This window comes from Miniopterus natalensis, chromosome 21 (genome assembly GCF_054644295.1).
Source record: "Miniopterus natalensis isolate mMinNat1 chromosome 21, mMinNat1.hap1, whole genome shotgun sequence".
NCBI lineage: Eukaryota > Metazoa > Chordata > Mammalia > Chiroptera > Miniopteridae > Miniopterus > Miniopterus natalensis.
The window spans coordinates 4,182,397-4,202,963 of NC_142101.1; the positions used below are offsets into that span (position 1 = coordinate 4,182,397).

The window sequence follows — 20,567 nt, forward strand, 5'->3', positions numbered from 1 at the left end:
ACAAATCAATGCTTTCAAAACACAGAAAATAATTTCAAGCTTCGTGCCTATATCCATACAATTGTCAAGTGTAGCAGTAGAATAGAGCCATATTCAGACATGTAAGGTTTCAAAAATATTTACTGCCATGTTTTCTTTTGCAAGAGGCTACCAAAAGATACACAAACGAGAAATTAAACCAAGAATGAGGGAATTATGAGATCTAGAAACCGACGAGAGGAGAGAGGAGACCCAGGACAGTGAGGGACACTCGTGGTGACGCTGTACAGTCATCAGCCTGCTGGCAGCCTCTCCAGATCATGTCAGGAAATGTGGAGAGAGAATTCTTCAAGACGTTAAAGTGACAGTCTACTGGATGCGTTGGATACACTGGATATTGGAAATGTACATAAGTAGGGGATAGTGTGAAGACGAAATATGTAAGAAACAAAGCAAACAAAAAAGTATTAACTTAGTGGAAAACAGTAGGGTGCAGGGAAAGAAAAGGAATCATGGTGTCTCAGCTTTTACACCGCCTAATAATATAAGCCCCCAAATAGTTTTATCTATATTGGGAGGATTGTGGGATAAAAGTAAAGATGCATAGAGTGAGGGTAGAGGATAGTGGAAAAGCCAGATCCCTAACCACTACAGGAAGGCAATAAATAGTAACTGAAAGAACTTGAAGGTGAGGAGGTAAATGCTACAAGAAACATCTAAAAAAGTTCAAGTGGTTGCCTCTGGGGATCTGGAGGGCTGGGGCTTCTGTTTTCCATAAAAAGCCTTATAGGGCTTTAGTCTCTTTAACTATCTGCATATACATTTTTGGTAAAAATTAAAACTATGTTAAAAGGTCCCACAATACTAGACTAGCAGTGGAAGATGGCTAGATAATTCCTTTCAGGACAATTTAACAACGTGAGTCAAATATTAACTGCAATCCTACTTCTGACTGACTGAGAAAATCACTGTACAGGGGAAATGTCACCTGGACTGGAGGATTCACAGCCATCGTTCATTCTCCTAAAATGTTAGAATTGCAATTTCATCCAATAATATACTAAGTAAAACACACATATACTGCAATGTAAGGCAACCAGAGAAGATGGAGTTATAATCTGTGGAGAAAACCCACATTTGCTAAGTTGGGAAGATGCCAACATTCTGAGTGGGGGTAAGGGTTACAGAACCACAGATGTAATCTCGTTTATGCAAAATTTTCAATCTGCTAGAACCTCTTCTGCTCCTTCCCTAAATGCCACATGGCTTGCTCATTTCATTCAGGTTTTCAAATATTTCCTTCTTAGAGGGGCTTTACGAGACCACCTTTTCTAAAGCGGCCCACTCTTCTGACGGCCTGCCCTGAAAAGCTTTCCCAGCCATTCTGCAGACCCTGTGCAGTGATGCCAGGTCCCCTAGGCCTGAAGCCTAGCACTTGTACCTGCGCACAGGTCTTTGTGGTTTGGTATATAAAAATAGTAGCAATATATACCCAACATTTCTCTTTTGGGAGGAAAAACTGATTTCGTGTGTGGAATGTGCCTACTCGGTACAAGTAAAGGTTCAATGGATGTTCGTTATCAAAATTATCCTTTTGTACGCTTCTGAATGACTTGAATTTTTCTCAAGATGAAAATACATCTTTTGTACAAAAACAATAATGTTTTTGTTAAAAACAGTTTCATTTTAAAAATACAAAAAGCAGAGAGAAGAGAAAGGGCGGGACCCTACCACTTGTCCACTATGTAAACAGGTCGACGTGTCCCACCGAGGCTATCGCTACCCTCCCGTTAGCAACTACCAAATTCTTTCTCTACCTAGAGACACACACATCCATATAAATCCTTTTATTGAAACAGCTGGGATCATGTCACTTGGTTCTTTTCATTCAACATATTGAACGCAGGGCTCCATTATCGCATTCTTTTGTTGTGGTTGTTAATCCTCACCTGAGGATATTTTCTCCATTGCTTTTTAGAGAAAGTGGGGGGACATCCATGTAACAGGGACACATTGATTGTTTGCCTCCTGCATGCGCCCTGGTGGCGAGGGGCAGGGGTGAGATCTAACCTGCAACCCAGGTACAAGCCCTTGACCAGGAATTGAGCCTGAGACCCTTCGGTGCCTGGGCCGACGCTCTAACCTCTGAGCAACACCGGCCAGGGCCATCATCTCATTGTCTTCAACTGCTGCACAATATTTATTCTATGTGGCATGTAGCAGGACTAAAGCACTCCCTTATTAACCGGCATTTAGAGTGTCCTCAATTTTTTTGCTACCACAACACTACAATGAATGTGAACTTGTGTCCTTATGTGCTTGACCTATTACAAGATTCCCAGGAGGAGCTGAATCATAACACATGAATTTTTAAAAATTGTTTTAACTTAAATATTAGATAGAAAAATATGAAAGTAATGTGAGGGATAAAACAACAATACAATAATCACTATATACTCATCACCCAGCTGAACTGGCGTTGTGTCTGAGTCTTCCCGTTGCCCCTCCCTGATTCCATGGCAGACATGAGAGTTGCCATTTATCAATATTTTGCTTTTTTCTATTTAATAAAAGAAACTAATATGTTATTGTTTCATTATTTTATTTCTTTAATCATTATAATATTATCTTCTCATAGGTTTATTGGTTATTTGTATTTTTGTAAATTACTCATTTTCTTTATTCATTCTTTTTAAAAATAATTTATTGATTGATTTTTAAAGAGGAAGGGAGAGCAAGAGAGTGAGAGTGAGAGGGAAACATCGATTTGTTGTTCCACTTATTCACGCATCATTGGCTGCTTCTTGTATGTGCCCTGACCGGAGATTAAACCCACAACCTTGGCATATGAGGACGATGCTCTAACCAAGGCTATTCATTCTTCTATTACATTGACTGGGGGAGTTATTTTATGATTTACAAAATCTCTTTACATATTAGGGACATTAACCCACTGCTATTATTCATGTTGCAAATAAGGTTTAACATTTTTATAGATACCTCTAGCAGTTTTCTTTCTGCCTTCCCAAGTTTAGGTATTTTCCCATACATTCTTTAGAATTTTGTTTTTTACATTTAGATCTTTAATTGATACTGACTTTATTTTAGTATATGGCAGGAAACATGGCTCTAACTTTATTTTCTTCTAAACCCATAACCAGTTGTTACAATTGCATTTACTGAATAATTCCTTTCTCAACTGATGTAAAGACTTTATTACATATCAAATTTATATGTATATATAGATACAAGTGTGTGTTTGTACACATATGTGGATGGTTATTATGGTACACCCACATATATACACACACACATGGCTGTTTTGGACTCAGTTTTCTTCCACTGCTCTGTCTAGCCTGTGTAACACAATGGAGCTTGGTCAAAAGAAATCACTCACCTGTCCCTCTTCGTCAAAAGCCATGACGACCACAGCAGCACCAAACTTCTTGATAATCCTGGCCTTCTCCAGGAAGTCCCCCTCCCCCTCCTTCAGACTGATGCTGTTGACGATGCACTTGCCCTGGCAGCACTTCAGGCCAGCTTCAATCACAGCAAAATTGGAAGAGTCAATGCACAAGGGCACCTGGAATCACAGGGCAGAAAATCACGAAAGATAAGTCACCACAAAGTCCCTTCCAAGGCCTCCCAAACAGTTCCCATTTCTTCCTTAGGGAAACAATAAACAATAGTGTAATAAGAGAGAGGACTTTAATGTACCTGTTCTTAAAGCCCAAAATACTTGAAGTAATTTCAGTCTTACAAGAGACTGCATGCATGAAGGGCCAGAACTTTCTAACTCAAAGATCACGGGTCTACATCAGAATGAAATCGGAAGGTCAGCTCACTGGCTTCAGTACTGGTTCATACTCTCAAGTGCCTGCCCCTGCGGCCAGCACCTCACTCAGATCCTCATACCCCTGATCTGACTCAAGATTAATGTGTAGCCTCAGGCCCTGGGAATAGCCCTCAAGCCAAGTTATTCAAATTCAATCTTCCCTTTAGAAAATCAAGTTCCTGACTGGGGAAAAAAGGAGATGTAAAATTAAACAAATGCATATAACTAAAATAAAGGAAAAATTGGAATGCACAAATTAGAACAGGTGCGTCCTTAATACTCCCATGCACTCATGCCTCTGTACCAGGAAAGGTGAAAGAAAGGGCTTCAAAGAAGGACTAGGATAGACGATCACTCCATAAATGATCAAGTGTCGACCATGTTATATCCCATGTTGAATTCAGGACAATGGTTAGGCAGCCACTCCCTGGCTCCCCTGAACATATAAAGATAAATGATTAAACAAGTAATGACACAAAATGTGGGAAATGCTAGAGCACAGGCAGCCAGGGGCATCAAACCCAATCTATGACACAGGGCATGAGGGGAGGGAGAATCAGGAAAAGAGTCCCTGGGCAGGTGGCTCTTCCTTAAGCTGCACCACCAAATAAGAGCAGAACAGAACAAGGAATCCATGCACTTAGCTCTTTCCTAGCACACTAGTAATGACAGGTGTGCTAGGAAAGGGTCAAATACGATGACAATACCAGGCCAATGTTTAAAGTGCTTGCTGGCAGTTTGGTGTCCCAACCTTGCCGGTCATGTTGTTACAGGGTACCCCAATTGTTCAAAATTTGGTCTCAAGTAAATTTTAGTAGTAGTGTTATCATCATAATTAACTAGTTATTAACACTATAAAGAAAGCAAAGGGAAGGCCTGACATTATAGGCATGGTCATCTGGGCAGCTTTACCAGGAAGCTGCAATTTCACACTCCCCAGGGAACCACCAATCCATTCCCTACAAATCATTGGAGGAAGGGATCCAACAAAGGGGGAAATGGGCACATGCACAGCGAAGTTGGGATGAAGTAGGGAAATTGCTTGCTGTCAGTCTAACCTGGGAAAAAGATAATTGGCTAGGGGGACAGAGCCACTGAAAGCCTGAGAAATCCTGAGGGTTAATTGGTTAAGCTCCCAGTTACAATCCCCAGAGTTCTCTCCCTCTTCACTCTTGCCGCTTTCTCTTCTCTTGCTCCATGACCCACACTCACCTGTGCCATGTGGCCTTAAGCAGGCCATGCGGATCCCAGGTGGCACAGTGGACTGTAGCTGGGAACATAAGCTAAGCTAACCTGATGCTGGACTAGACTGTGCAAATATGGAGCAGAAGCTCTGGGAAGAGGCTTTGATCCTAGCTCTGCTGAAGACAAAATGAAACTTTTTCCTTGGTGGGATGGAGAGAGATGGAACCTTGGAAGGGAACCCCTTAATTTTGCATCATCAATAAAGCTTTCCACGAAACCCCATCCTCCATGAGGGCCTCAGGAAATTCTTTTCCCAGTGGCACCCTAAGAATTCCACTCCATCAGTAACAGGTGGAGACACAGAGAGCACCCCACTGATAACAGAAGGTCCAAACCAGAAAAGATTAAGAAAAAAAATTATAGTAGCAATCAGAACACTAAGTAAGTAATAATGCCTCAAGTCACATGGGGTCGTCACAGTTAACAAGGCATTTTTATCTTTACAATTCACAAGTCAGACTGTGGACGAAAAGGGGCCAAACTCAGAGACCTAAAGTAACCACATAGGATGGTCTGAAATTAAAACTTTCTAACTAAAAGCAGTTTATGGTGGGTAGTCATGACCTAGGCTAGAATCTTCCCTGACAGAGGTCAACTTTCTAATTGATACTATTATCTTTTTGCATCTATGATAACATACCTTTGGAATGTCAAAGTCATTTCCTTTTACCTGACCTCAAAGCCAGGCTCTACACCAGAGCAGAGACTATAAATCCCCTCATTGTTATCATGTTAATACACCCACCTAAGTAAAAGAAGCATGTGTCTATCATTTTACTTTTTATCCAACCCCAGAGATTTCCCTGCTTTGCTTTCTCTTGCCTCCCTAATCTATCACCAATGGGATTTCATGTAACCCATATAGGCTTCGATTGTAATGTATAAAATAAGGTGCAAGACTGACATTTTTCCAGAGCATTTTCTCAATCCATTGAGGTTTTGCTTACCAGCAACTGTCCTAAGTTTGGTTCAAATAAACTCATAAAAATTCTCTACAGATCTGAACATTTCAGGTTTGAATATTTGCTAAGATAAAGCAAATATGGTTATTCCCATTTCAGAGATGAGAAAGAAATCTAAGGTCTGTGGATGAAAAGTGGGTTCTACGGGAAGTAACCTCACAGAGTGATCTGATCATAAATTCCTAACTGCACAGATCATGGTGGGTAGTCATACCCAGGCATATAACTTTTTTAGTAAAAGGCTTATCTTTGCCTTCACTGGTATGGCCCACAAAATCATTTGGTCTGGTTCTGTCAAGGCAACTGCAGGCAGGACCAGAAATTCAATAAATCTAGGAGCTTTTTTAATAGCTATTTTTTAAGTTGATAATTCTGTATAGCCCTTGAATAATGTTATAAATATCCAAATGGCCTTTGTCAGAAAAAAGGTTCCCCACCCCTGCCTTAAGCAAACCTTGTCCATTGTTTTTGTGCATCTAGGTTAATACATCTTTGAAATAACTGCCCTCAAGAGAGCATATAATCTTAACTATTCCGTATTCCAATCCCCACCTTGCTTTCTCCCACCTCCATGTAATCTTCCTTATATTCCCTCCTTAATTTCAAATACATAAAAGAAACTGTAAACTGTTATTTTCCATAGCATCTGAGAACTTGCCCACCCCCCTGGCCCCCTGCATAAGTCATTAGTTTGGCTCAAATAAACTCTTAAAAATTCTCTACAGCACAGCCAGTGTGGCTCAGCAGTTCAGCATTGACCTAGGATCCAGGAGATCGAGGTTCAATTCTCAGTCAGGGCACATGACCAGGTTGCAAGCTTGGTCCCCTGTAGGGGACATACAGAAGGCAGCTGATCAATGACTCTCCTCATTGATGTTTCTATCTCTCTCTCCCTCTCCCTTCCGCTCTCTGAAATCAATAAAAAAATAAAAAAGAAGAAAAGAATGTAAAAAAATGCTAGTCATCACAAATTCAATGGTAGAAAAATGAAGTAAGTTTTTTTTAAAATAAATCTTTACTGATTTCAGGGACAGGAAGGGAAAGAGAGAGAGAGAAACATCAATGATGAGAGAGTCATTGATTGCTGCCTCCTGCACGCCCCCCACCAGGGACGAAGCCCACAACCTGGGCATGTGCGCTGAGTGGGATTTGAGCTGTGATCTCCTGTTTCATAGGTCAACTCTCAACCACTGAGCCACACCAGCCAGCTGAGGTGAGAGTTTTAAGGTTTTAAAATCCATCTAAAAATTCTTTAATACTTTAATTTTTTATATCTTTATTGATTTCAGAGAGGAAGAGAGAGGGAGAGAGAGAGACATAGAAACGTCAATGATGAGAGAATCGTCATTGATTAGCTGCCTCCTGCACGCCCCCGACTGGGGATCGAACCCACAACCCTGGCATGTGCCCTGACCAGGAATTGACCCGCGACCTCCTAGATCATAGGTAGATGCTCAATCGCTGAGCCACGCCCGACCAGGCCCATCTAAAAATTTTTTAAAAGACTGACACAAAAACTTTCATTTTTTAAAGAAAAAATGTAAAAGCTGACACAATACCACCCTGACTTAATCTTGTTTTGTGATTTTGTCTCACTGTGATAAACCTAAGGTCTCTTCTTCCTTCAATGAAGAAGAATTAACTAAGCTCCCTCATCTAGTGGGGATGGAAGGAATGATTTTGCAAGAAGGTTAAGTATATTCTTCAGAGACATAGAAAGTGTGTTCTTCGTCTACCCAGACATCAGAGGAAAGTCAGACAATTCTTGTGATCAATGTCAGAAGCCTGGGAACAGCCCAGCTGAAGTTGCATCTCTGAGAATTCTGGTTTTTGTTGTAAGGATAACGTTAAGTGAGAATACTATAATCAGAAACCACTGGGCTTCTTGAGAATTCTGGTTTTTGTCGTAAGGCTAACATTAAGTGAGAAAACTGACAATCAGAAACCATTGGGCTTTTGACATAGGAAAACAGAAAACTAGTGTATGACAGACAGGTCAATGGGACAAATAACAAAGTTAAATCAGTGATGTAAATTGCCTTTATAAATAAAAATGTTATATAACCTTGGCAATGTCAGGCTCGGAAGCAATGAGGTTGCAGAATCTGGTCATTGCACTTGGGCCATCGAGCATTCCGTCATCCATGTTGATATCTAGCACCTGGGCTCCCATTTCCACCTGCTCTCTGGCAACACTCAGACCTTCCTGAGGAAAGAAAACAAGAGGAAGCAGTGTGAGAACAGGGATTGTCAAGAGGCTAACAAAGTAATTCCTCGCCATCCCCAGCAATCCTTTCGAATTATACTCGACGCACCGGCCAGCTTCCCTGACTCCAGGCCCACTCTCCTCTCTTCCCATCAATCACTGCAGGTGAACCTTAGACATCTCTCCCATCACATCATGTCACTATTTAGAACCCAAGAGGCTGCTTTCCTGCCATAAAGAACCTAACCTCAGCCTGGAGTTCGGGTCTCTGTGGCCTGGCCTTAACTTCTTCCCTAACTGAACTGTCCACTCCTCCCCTGCACCCAGCCAAGTCTGTTCTTACCTGTGCCACAGATCATGTTGTCCCTCTGCACTCCCCTTCCCATCTATATTGTTTAAGACCCAGCTCAAGTCCCATCTCTAGAAAAAGTCCTTTGGAGAAACCATCCAAAACGTACATAACTCTCCAGTGTTTGCCAAAACATGCAAAGTGTACACTGTAGGCAGCTAAGAGATGTTACATGAAATATGAGTTAAGTAAATGTCAGCAGGTTTTTATACTCAAAGGCATTTAGAATCCTTTAATATGCTATTATATACTGTAAATCCCCAAGAACAGAACACAACTTGCAGCCTTTCCCACTATGACCATGGAAGGGATATCTTGTAGAATCAGCATTCCAGACAACCTTCTTTGGGAAGAAACACTGCTTATTCCACAATGACCTGCTGCCTCTAAATCTCTGCAACAATTATAATCATCACATGGTTTATTACATTACCATTTCCTCGTGATTTCGTTAAGTCTTAGCTTATTCCTCAAAGTAGATTTTAAGTGTTTGGAAATTTAAATGTCTTATGTGTCTCCCACTCTGAACAATGTTGGCCAAAATATACATGTTCAATAATGCTTTCTGACTGATACAACCGACTTAATTTTAAGTCTTCATTGTACACTTCATAGTGTGATAATTTTTTCTTAGCTCAAAAAAACCAACCAGAGATATTTAGCAATCACTGTGAGAGAACAAGGCCCTTTAGCATCTGCCACAGGAAAGGCCATTTATAATGATACGAGGTTACACAGAGTAAAAGTATCACAGTAAAACCACTCTGGGTATCAGCAATGTGTTAAAAAAAATATGGTAAAGAATAAAAAGATGTGTAAGCCATAATCCCTATTCTTGAAGGTAATACATCTCACTGGGGGCATAAGACACGGTCACATAAAAAGCTACTGGCGCTGTCACAGTCTGTGAGTCATGTGCCAAGACTGGATGGACACTAAGAAGGGCAAGGTCTCTGAGGACTGAAATGGAGAAAGCTTCCTGAAGAAGGGTCTTTAGCTGGGACCTGGGGGATGGGCTGGAGGGTGCAGAGAAAAGATGGCAAGAAGCCCGAGGCCAAACAGCTTGGAAAACTGCCAATGCCCGCCCTTTCTATTTCATAAGTCATAGAATAACAGTTTGTAGGTCCAACCTTCCCACATCAGCTCAGGGAGGTGAAGTGATTTCTTAAAGATGTACATGTTGAGCAAAAAGACAGGACTGGAGTTCTTTCAGGCCAGTGCTCTTGATCTTCAACAGATCACTAACTCATGGGGAACTAAAATCGAATGAGGACCCACTCCCCCCTCCCCTTCCTACTTCTACCGCCTCCTCCTCCTGTGTCCCCTAGGCAGAGAGGAGTGGTTAAGGGCTGAGCTGTGTGGACTTGGGGTCTATCATCACTTGCTGTGAAATATCAGTCTCCAACTGCGCATCTGTGAAATGGGGATAATAGTACCTCTCTCATAGGTCTGTGAAGATTAAATGAGTAATGATGCAAACAGCACTTAGCACAGTGACTGGCAGAAGGTAAGACCTTACTGAACAGCAGAAGTTACTCTCTGTTTGCTTCTTCCTAAAATGCCCTCTGCTCTCAGTGTGCAATCTGTCAAATCTGAAAGCTAAAGAATGGTCATAAAAATCAAAACATAAATAGAAACACTGCCAACTGAAGAGCACTATACACTATGAGGGTCACCAGGATTCAGAAGGCAGCAAACATGAACAAGCCTCCTGGAACGTTCAAGGGACACATGAGAAGGAAGGCAGCTGATGCCTAAGTGGAGAGCACTGCATGATGACCTGCAGAGTTTGGATTTTATCCTAGATGCAGAAAAGTCAGCTGAGGGAGCTTTTGAACTGGGGAGGACCATGAAAGAAGCACACATGGCCATGAACATAGCAGGAAGGAAGGGAAGAGACTGACGGGAACTGTCAGGAGCCAGGTAACCAGGCCCCACCTAATGTGCCACGGCAGGAGGCCATGCGGAGTGACCAATGGATCCAGAAAGGGGGATAAACGGGTCCTTTCTTTATGATTAAAACAAAGTCCACCTTGATAGTGGTTTCTGGATGATCTACTTCCTAAAGGTTGTAAAACCTTAAAGTGAGAAAAGTTTGATGATAAAGTAAGTTATCATTAAAGCCCAGACCAAATTCCTCCATTTTTAAGTTCATATTTGTGTAAGAAAAACAACCTCCGTCCAGATGTTTAGGGTAGGCTCTATACGGATTACATTTTGCTCATCCACAGAGGGATTAGCTTAAAAATACTCTGGCCAAGTGACCATGTGAACGTCCCAGGCAGGGCCTGTCCTTTCTTCGTGCTTGCGTATGTGCTTCAGCCTGCAGCAAACAGAATCAGTATGTCAGTCACTGCCTGATGTGGTCCTGAGAACTCGAGACTTTCTTGACTTTCACTTTCCCCACAAGGATTGGTGAGAAGCCAAAATGAAGAGCATTCACAAATTTTTACTTACTTCCGAATTAAAAAAATAGCTAAACCCGGACCCCCCATCTCATCCCACCTCATAACCCAGATGAAGTACTTTCTGACAAATAAGGACAAGAGCAGCCTTGATTTTCGAAGCTTTGTCCCCCTACTGGCCCAGCCAGAGGCAGACACACGCCACAGTTCTCACACTTCCAGCAGCCCTGCTAGCAGCCAATCAAAGGCTGTCAAAAGAGCTGCTTCGCTTGCTTGCTGTCTGAACCAAAGCACGGCAGATGCCTCAAGGCTGGTACTGAGATGCTCACCTCAAAGTTTCCTGCCATGATGAGTTTCGCAAACTTCCGGGATCCGGCCACGTTACAGCGCTCTCCAATGTTAACGAAGTTGGTGTAGGGTCCAATCCTGAAGGGCTCCAGACCTTAAAAGGAGAAGCACTTTGAAAATTTCTGAAAATGCAGATGGCGACATGAGATAGACAGAATACAAATGTTTTCATGAGAAAGTAAAAAGCTTCTGTGCCACAGCCCCTCAGACGAGACAGGAGATGCAATCTGAAAACAGGACCAGCGCCTTCTCCTCTAAGGAAATTAAACTACATGTTGCAGCTACATTTACAATCAGACACTCAAAAAAAGAAATATTCCAGGATTTTAAATCGCAATTTTCTCTAAGAGTTGAATCATACCAGCTCTGACAAACAAGAAAAAAATATAATTTCCCTATTTAATCAAGAGTCTGAGGCAAGGCTAGCCTGCATGCTGTGGTGCAGGGGGAGCGCTGTAAGCCCTGAAGCCCTACATGGTCCACTGGTTTCGCAGGATGAGCTCAGTCGGCACTGGGTATGGATTATCAGCCTCTACATTCCCTCCTGATGGAAATGCTTTTCAAGCTGAATATGCTGTGGAGGCTGTGGGAAATACTACTGGAATCAGATGTAAAGATGGTGTTGTCTTTGGGGTAGAAAACTAAGTCCTTTCTAAACTTTACGAAGAAGGGTCCAACAAAGACTCTTCAGTGTTGATCAACATGCTGGAATGGCAGCAGGTTTGTGGCAGATGCTCTGTCTTTAGCAGACACGGCAAGAGAAGAAGCTTCCGACTTATGATCAAACTTTGGTTCTAACGTTCCGCTCAAGTATCCTGCAGACAGTGGCCATGCACGTGCATGCACACATACTCTACAGTGCAGACCTGAGGCTGCAGTTCCACGCTAGGGTCTGACAGAGGGAATGACGGTGCACAACTCTACACGACTGACCCATCGGGTGTTTCATATGGTTCCTGGGGCTGTGCTATTGGCAAGGCCAAGCAAGCTGCAAAGGCAGAAACAGAAATGACCTGCTGTCATGTTGTTAAAGAGGTTGCAAAAATAATTTACACAGCACACGATGAGGTTAATGATAAAGCTACTGAACTGGAGCTCAGCGGGTCAGGAGTAACTACAGGGAGACATGAAGTTATCCCAAAAGACACAGGGAGAGGCAGAGGGATGTGCTAAGGAACCTGAAGGACGAAGGTGAATCAGGTGATGACAACATGTAACATTTACTTCAGCATTTATTTTAAATTTCTAATACAGTCCCTGTGTAACTATTTAGCCCCTTGGATTATCACATATCCAGGGACCAATTTTCATTAAATTTCTGTCTTGTAATCATTGAAGTTTGGTTAATTTCTGCTTGACTAAGTTGGTGGGGGTTACTGAGCACATATTCTTAGCATTAAAATGTAGATTTATGCCTATTTTAAAATTTCTTGGGTAAAATACTGCAAATAGAGGCTTTGGCATCAGTTTAATTCAAAGCTCCATTCCTAGCTCAGCTAGGATTTAAGATCATGTTCTGCTGGCACGTTATGTAAAAATTACCTACCAATACAGTAGGCAATTAACTGATGCCACTGCCCAGTTTTGTATTTAGTGAAACGATTGTTGGTTATCAGCCACTGTTAACCTCTAGTTGTACACACACAAGAAAGATGTTTCAGGAGAGTTGAGAATGTATTTTTTTTCTTTTATTGTGGTGAGGAGTATCCACAAAATTGCTATTTTTGTCATTTAAGAAATTTCTCAATCTGTAAAGTTCATATAAAAATACTCATATTTTATGTTAAAAATAAATGAGAATATATGTGGGGGAGAAAAGAATATATGTCTGGGGCAAAAGCCATGATGTCCCAGGAGTGCTCCACACTGTCCACTCCACAGCTGTCCATGCAGACAGCAGCCTGAAGCGGGATGGAGCAAGCTTTCTTAATTCACCAGCTTTACCATGTCTCTTTGATTCAAGTCCAAGAGCCCACAGCCAGCAAGACTGAGCAGGGTCAGGAAGGGCCCAGGCTGAGCCCTGGGAGAAAGAGGTACTACTGTGGCAGGTTCACACTCAGGAGCAGACTGTGGGCAAAGCCACTTGGGGCTCCTGCACCTCTTTCTTTCTTTGCCAAGGGGTAACAGCATCTGCCCTATTACAGGCCAATTTAGGGGCAAAATCGGATAATAAATGTGGATACATTACACTGAGGTAAAAACAACATGGTATAAAGTATCACTACAGAAAAGGCCTTTAACTGTTTTGTTCAGCTCATTATATTTAACTTGTCAGGAGAGTCTTGCTGGGTAAGGTTAAAGGCAGGCTCTGGGGACAACCAGCCTCGGTTCAAGCCCTTCCCAGCCATCTCAGTGAACAACCTGGATGACTTCTCACAGCCTCTGAGCTTATAAAACAGAGACAGGAAAAGTATCTGTCCCATAATGTTACTGTAAAAATGAGACTAGAAAATGTCTTTTGAGTCCTTTCCAAAGCACTGGTTGAAGAAGAGACAGGTATGAAGGAGAGGAAAATAATAAATATAGACAGGTGTTTGTTCCCCAACTGGGAAGAGCATTTCCTTCTGGTCTGGGCTTGTGATTTCCCTTTCTGCTCTTAATGACCCTAACAGTCTCACCCCAACCCCTACCAGCCTCAGGGTGACTCTGGTCTCTAGTCAGGTCCTGAGGCCTCCAGGGCGGACAAGCAGAGATAACAGCTTTAAATGCTGAAGAGATTCTGTATCGCTGTATCGCTGCCTTCCAAGCATTTCAGGCAAAGCACTTCTGATCTAGTATGAATGCAAAGTTGCTGATTTAAACACTACACTCCTCACAAGTATGTAATTTACAAAAGAACAATTTAAAAGAGTATGTTTGATGTCATTCTTTTAAAATCTAATTGAAGATTTATTTTTTTTAAAGTTTATTTTCAAGGCTCTGAATGATCTTTAGTGAACAAATGATGAAGGGTATTATTATTTTTTTCCATTGTTTTCAGACAGAGTGGGGGGGGGGAGAGAGAAATATCGATATGAGAGACACACATCAACTGGCTGCCTTCCAGCAAGGGCCCCAACTGGAGTTGGGATAGAGCCTGCAGCGGAGGCATGTGCCCTTGACTGGGAATCAAACCTGGGACCCTTCGGTCCATGGGCCAACACTCTCACCACTGAGCCAAACCTGCCAGGGCTAACTGAAGGTGATTTTTAAAGCAATTTAGAGATAGCACAAGAAATTCAAATTGGAAAAAAGATTTTTCATTCTTACACATAAATTCTTTCTAAACATCATATTTAAATGGATCCCTTCTTATTTCACCTTTGGTAAAGGTTGACAATTTTAATTGTTAGTTGTTGGCTGAAGTCAATTAATAGCTTTAAAATTGAAGGATGACCCTGGCCAGTTTGGCTCACTGGTTAGAGCGTCAGCCCACAGACTGAAGGGTCCTGGGTTTGATTCCAGACAAAGGCACATACCTAGGCTGCAGGCTCAGTCCCCGGTTGGCGTGCAAGCGGGAGGCAACTGATCGATGTGTGTCTCTCACATCGATGTTTCGATGTTTCTCTCTCTCCTCCCCACTCTCTCTGAAAAGCAATGGGAAAAATATCCTCGGGTGACAATTAAAAATTAATTAATTAATTAAAGTCGAAGGATGAAATAAACTATTCTACCACACCTCTGTGTGACAAAAGTCACTTTTGGGGTATCACAAACCCCCCTTCCTCTAACCTCATCCTGTCTTTGGAGCATAAGGACACAGAGCAGCCTGACGGGCATGTTGTGACCCATCCTCACCTCCCTCCCTGGTACTGTCTGTGCAGCTCGTTCTGAGTGAGAAAAGTGGGTGCTTCCGTTGCTGGCACTCATCTTTTATTTACTCTGCTAGGGAAACATAAGCAACAAAAACGCCTCACTTTAGAGAAATGTTCAATTCTAAATTATTAGGGTGCATAACTCCCCATATGTGCCATCTGCAGTTCTCTAAGAATCTGTTTAGACTTTTTTTTTGCTTAAAGATACTATTTAAGAATATGTCATTAAAGTATCATGGGGAAATTTTCAAATTACTTTATAGTAGTTGGCATAATGAACTATTTTACCAATGTTCCTTATTTGAACATCAAAACTCATTCTAAAAAGGGAGGCTACCTACCTCACAGGACTGCTGAGGACAGAAGAAAAAAGTAAACATCACAACTCTTTTTAAAGTTCTGAACATATGACAAATGTGAGAACATTACAATATTTTAGAAACAAACAAAATTTTTTAGGAAGAGGCTGTGTCATTACAAAACATAGAATCTTGGCAGTTTGAAATTTTCATTAACTAGCAGCAAATCTGATGATAAGAACTGTGAGGCTGGGGCCGAAGATTATGTTTTCAAAGAGGTAACATTTAGAGACGGGGCCATGTGAGTTCTAATTCTAACCAAGGGCATCTGGGCAAATCACCTGCCTTCATTCATGTTTCCCGGGAAGTTAATGTCACCCCCAGAAAAATAAAGGGTTCTTCACTAGAACCCACCTAAGTGCCAAGAAAAACACACACCCTTCTTTATGGAACAAACAAGTGGTTGGCACAAACATCACTATCACTCAGGATAAACATACTAAATTCATCTACAAATGATTTCTGAAACCATACAACCCATGGCTAGACTACTTACCAGACAGTGACATATGCCCTTCTGAAACAGTGGCAGGTGGAACCCGAGGCTTACAGTTTTTCACAGCTTCAGCAATTTCCCTGAATTAAAAGAGAAAACACTATATCCACTAATTCAGAATAAAATAAAACTAATTTCCAGCTATAAAATGAAGTCTATTTAATACAATTGTGCACATAATTATATATCTAGTTTCAAATGTGCAGCAACAGTTACACTTTTTAGTTTTCTCAGTAAAGCAGGAAAAGGGATTCCTAACCCTAGCTTTTCTGAACCTGCCCAGCCTGCTGTGCGTGACGGAACCAGTTTCCGCACTCTGAGCTGTGCACCTAGAGGCGGAGACAATCTGCACAGAGGCAAACAGCACATCTCCTGTTCCCAGACCCATGGATGTCCTTTACTTCACCAAATCCACACAACACATGTCCCTGCTGCTATTCAGTAGTTTAAAAGAAAAGAGGCTTCATGGCTGAGAAGGAGGGGCAAACAAGGGGTGAAGGAAATTAAATCCTTTAGGTCTGTTTTTACCAAGCACGGCACACAGAGTAGGGAGGGTACACAGGAATACATCATTAAAACACCAAAATGATTACTCCTAAAAATGTGTTCTGATTATTTATAGTCTTTGAACCTTTATCAGCTTTAATGGATTATATCTTTGATCAACCTGGAAAAATCTGGCTAATATAATCCAGAATGATAGACAAAGAGACATATATACCTATGTGTATGTTATTAACATACACTTATTTTAAAAACAACTTTTTAAAAAGAGATAACTTTGAAAAAAAAGAGATATGAAGATAAGCTATATTCAACTACTACAGCTTTCGAAGATGTACACGATGTTTAAAAAATGAGACAGACTCTTAATAGAGTCTATCACAGAAGTCAACAAAAGCAGTGAAATAGTAGGTAATTCAACAGAGAACATATTATACACATCACAACAGACTCAGAACAGGGAGCTGACTGGCTCAAAATATGACCACCAGTCACTCTAGGGAAGAAACCAAACTATGTGGTCCTAAATATGTTCTATTCCACTGAATTCCAATCCTCTCAAAAGCCGCAGAATTGCAAGGACTTACACTTCACCAGGTTCTAGTTTCACACACCCTCCTCCTGCCTCACTTGGCAATGACTGTGGCTGGCAAGTGGTCTCACCATGTTTCCTTTCATGAGAGAATCTAAGGGAGGTGTGTATCTGCCCACAGGAAATATGAGCTGTTCCTCCTTGACCATTCATACATTAATTAGGTACTTAAGAGGAGAATATTATCATATCTGGGATTTGTTTAACAATAGTCTGGGGGGGACAGTTGGAGAATAGGTAAAATAGGAATAGCAAATGTTAAAAATTATGAAAATTATGTGTTAGGCACATGGGCATTCATTTTATCTTTGGAACTTTTCATAATATAAAGGTATCTTAGGTAGCTAGGGCTGCCCTAATGAAATACCACAGACCGAGTACAGTAGTTTAAATAGCAGAAATTTATTTCTCAAAGTTCTGGAGGCTCCAGAGATCAAGTGTCTCTTGACCTCTAAGGCCTCTCTCTCTTTGGCTTGTCTTCTCTCTGTGTCTTCGCATTGTCCCTTTCTCTGTACTATGTCTGTGTCTAATCTACTCTTTTTATAAGGACACTAGTCATGTTGGATTAGGGTCTACTCATGTGACCTCATTTTACAGTAATTACCCCTTTAAAGTCCCTATCTCCGAATACAGCCACATTGGAGGAACTGAGAGTTAGGACTTCAACATATGATTTTGAAGAGAACATAATTCATCCCATAATAAAAGGTAAAATATTCAGAAGTGATTACTACCTGATATGATCTGGTGTCGTACCACAGCATCCACCAACAATATTGACCAAGCCATTTATAGCAAAGTCCTGAATTTAGGAAAAGAAAGTCTCAGGGAATTTGTCTGAATTCTAAACTCCCCACTACCCATTCAGCAGAAAAAAATCCTACATTCCCCGAATAACTAATTTTATATTAAAAAGAGAGCTAAACACACTTAACTCTGGATTCAGAGCTTTTTAATGCCCCAGATATAACATTAAAACAGTTCAGATACTATGAAATTCTTTATCCCATTTAAAATGTAGTATTTGTTTGCTTCTCTGATCATAATAAAGATTTTTGCCCATATGCTGAGCTGAATATGAATTAGCTAATGCATTTTCAAATAACACATAAAGTTTTAAAATTTAAATTAATTAAAAATTTTAAAGAATTAAAAATTCAGCTCCTCAGTCACAAAAGCCACATTTCAAGTGGTAGTGCAGGACAGTGTGGGTCTGGAGTCTAACCATAGGCTAGTTTGAAGGACAAGAGAGGAAGGCAAGAAACTGAGAAGTCCAAACACTGAAAAGAGGATCTACATAAGGTATTAAAATTATAAGAATTAAGTCAGAAATAGTTTAGGAGAGAATGTCAGGGAGCCAGAAGCTACAGATCCCAGGAATGAAGAAAAGAGACCAGGGGCTAGTGGTAAGGAGGGGAGACGGGTAGTATGGGGTCATGGCCCAGGCAGTGGGTAGTACAGGGTTCCAGGACAGAGACATACGGGACAGGAGAATGGGGTGGTGACGACGGGAAATAAGGAGTCTGGGCCTGGGGGAAACCACTTGGGAGGGCTGCAGGACAGGCGAGTTTCAATTAGTTTCAGTGGGACCTCACTGGGAATTTTCCAATAGCCACCAGTACCAACTGGGAGAAGGAGGCTGACAGTTAGCCTGCCCCTCTACCTCTATCAGGTCAAATCAGAATAACTAAGATTTATTCATTACAGTACATAAACTGGAATTTATTTAGGAAAAAATTTTGCTTCTAAATATTCTAAATCTAAAACTTCATTCCCCTCTCTCAAGAACCAAGTAAAAGAGTACACTTGACCTTTAAGTGCGTGGCCATCATGTGCGGAGTTTCGTCATAGTCACCGAAGGTGTTGGGAAGACCTGAAAAAGGGTATTTCAACCATTACTGGAAACTCCCTAACAAACAAACATTGTATCTGTAAAAGCTTTAGGTTAAAATGTTAGAAAACTTTATATTTAAGTTAAATGGTGCATTATAATACTTGCAAAAACAAATAGTTCTTAATGTTAAACACAGTAAATAGAAACACCACACCAAAAACAAAAGTCACAGAGGAATATAAACACCACTATTTCCTTTCCATTTGAAAGAAAAGCATTACTGCTACATGGGACAGAACCCCCCACTATTCCCCATCCCTTCCCATAAAGGAAATTCATTCATTACCCAGCTGCTTGGGGTGGGTTGGGGGAGTACTATGCCCTTCAAACTAACAAGCACCTGACATGCAATTAAAAACACAAAACACGACCAGTCTCCTTTCAAATAAATTTTCCCAAGTAAAACTTTAGTATCTAATTTTCTAATTTCGTATGCCCTTCCAGTTACCTCGATACTGGTGGAAAATAAAATTTATTGTGTGTTAAAATGTATATATTTGGAGGAAAAAATGCTGGGAAATGATATTTAGCCTTAAGTACCTAAGCAGTGCTCAAAACATTCACCAGGAAATCAGGTTAACCCAGATGAATTACCACTATTTAACTGAATAGTTTGAGAATTATCTATAAACCCCTCGGTAATTTTTATAGTGTAAACTAGAAGTCCTAACTTTTAGAAGGGAAAGGGTAACAAGACATGAGGCTCTCCATCTGCTCTTTGTGAACAGTGACAAAGAGATGGGGGCTCCCTCTCCTGCTCTCTGCACTGGTCATTCCGGTCACCTTCCACACGGTAAGGACTGTCACCAAAAGCAAGGCTCTATCAGTTATGGGACTAGTCTTCATTCCTCAAAGTTCTGACCAATTCTGAAGCTTTCAGGCTAAGCCAAACTGTTCCTTCAAGTCTAAAGGAAAACAGTGGTCTAGACCCAAACATTCTCCACTTAGAAAATTCCTATAGGTTAACTGAGTGTTCGCTATATACCAAGACCTACGAAACAAACTCTTTTATCAAGATGTTACTGTACCCACCCATGTCCCGTGTATTTGGATTTCCCCATGTGCAGCTCCCTTGAAATACACACCTGCATTGGGATAGCAGAGGACATAGGCTGTTGTCCATTTTCCAATTGTTTCAATAAAAGGTCTCATTTCAGCTGCACCCAGAGCACAATTCAATCCAATGCTGGAAAAACAAGAAGATAACAAGAGCATCCTCTTTTACTCAAAATATTTATGCACATAAAGAGTTATAATAAAGGAATATATCTGAAACCAAGCAGATAATAAATCCCTGATTCAAAGCACTTTGATGTAGCTATAGTCAAAGAGACATCACTCAAGGCTCCTGCACACTGAATACTATTCCTGTCCATGTTTCCATTGTCAGATGGTCCTGTGGCTAAAGAAACCTGCCTATGGACCTGATTCCTGAAATGAGCTCACAGTTTGGTTATGGCATACTGTGAGACAAATGCCTGCAAAACACCACTGCTAACAAACATCTGATTTTAAAGCAATACATAAAAGAAAGAAAAAGAAAAAGCTTGGATATAGAAGGAACATTAATAGTATGTGGAAGCCACTCTAGGAGGCTAG

At 41.1% G+C, this 20,567-nt stretch overlaps 1 protein-coding gene and 1 pseudogene across 4 annotated transcripts in view; one reads left to right on the forward strand and one right to left on the reverse strand.

The window, feature by feature from the left end:
• The window catches only part of MTR (5-methyltetrahydrofolate-homocysteine methyltransferase), a 94,161-nt gene that overhangs the window by 43,571 nt on the left and 30,023 nt on the right, over positions 1 to 20,567 (reverse strand). For all 4 annotated transcript variants that reach the window (XM_087828923.1, XM_087828926.1, XM_087828924.1 and 1 more), the window contains 7 exons: positions 20,054 to 20,154; positions 18,886 to 18,947; positions 17,809 to 17,876; positions 15,979 to 16,058; positions 11,311 to 11,423; positions 8,087 to 8,227; positions 3,377 to 3,562 (listed from right to left, as the gene is read on the reverse strand). In XM_087828923.1, coding sequence (XP_087685049.1) covers positions 3,377 to 3,562; positions 8,087 to 8,227; positions 11,311 to 11,423; positions 15,979 to 16,058; positions 17,809 to 17,876; positions 18,886 to 18,947; positions 20,054 to 20,154 — 751 coding nt within the window. The remainder of the gene's footprint in view (positions 1 to 3,376; positions 3,563 to 8,086; positions 8,228 to 11,310; positions 11,424 to 15,978; positions 16,059 to 17,808; positions 17,877 to 18,885; positions 18,948 to 20,053; positions 20,155 to 20,567) is intronic.
• LOC148090740 (proteasome subunit alpha type-3 pseudogene) lies at positions 11,825 to 12,546 on the forward strand (annotated as a pseudogene).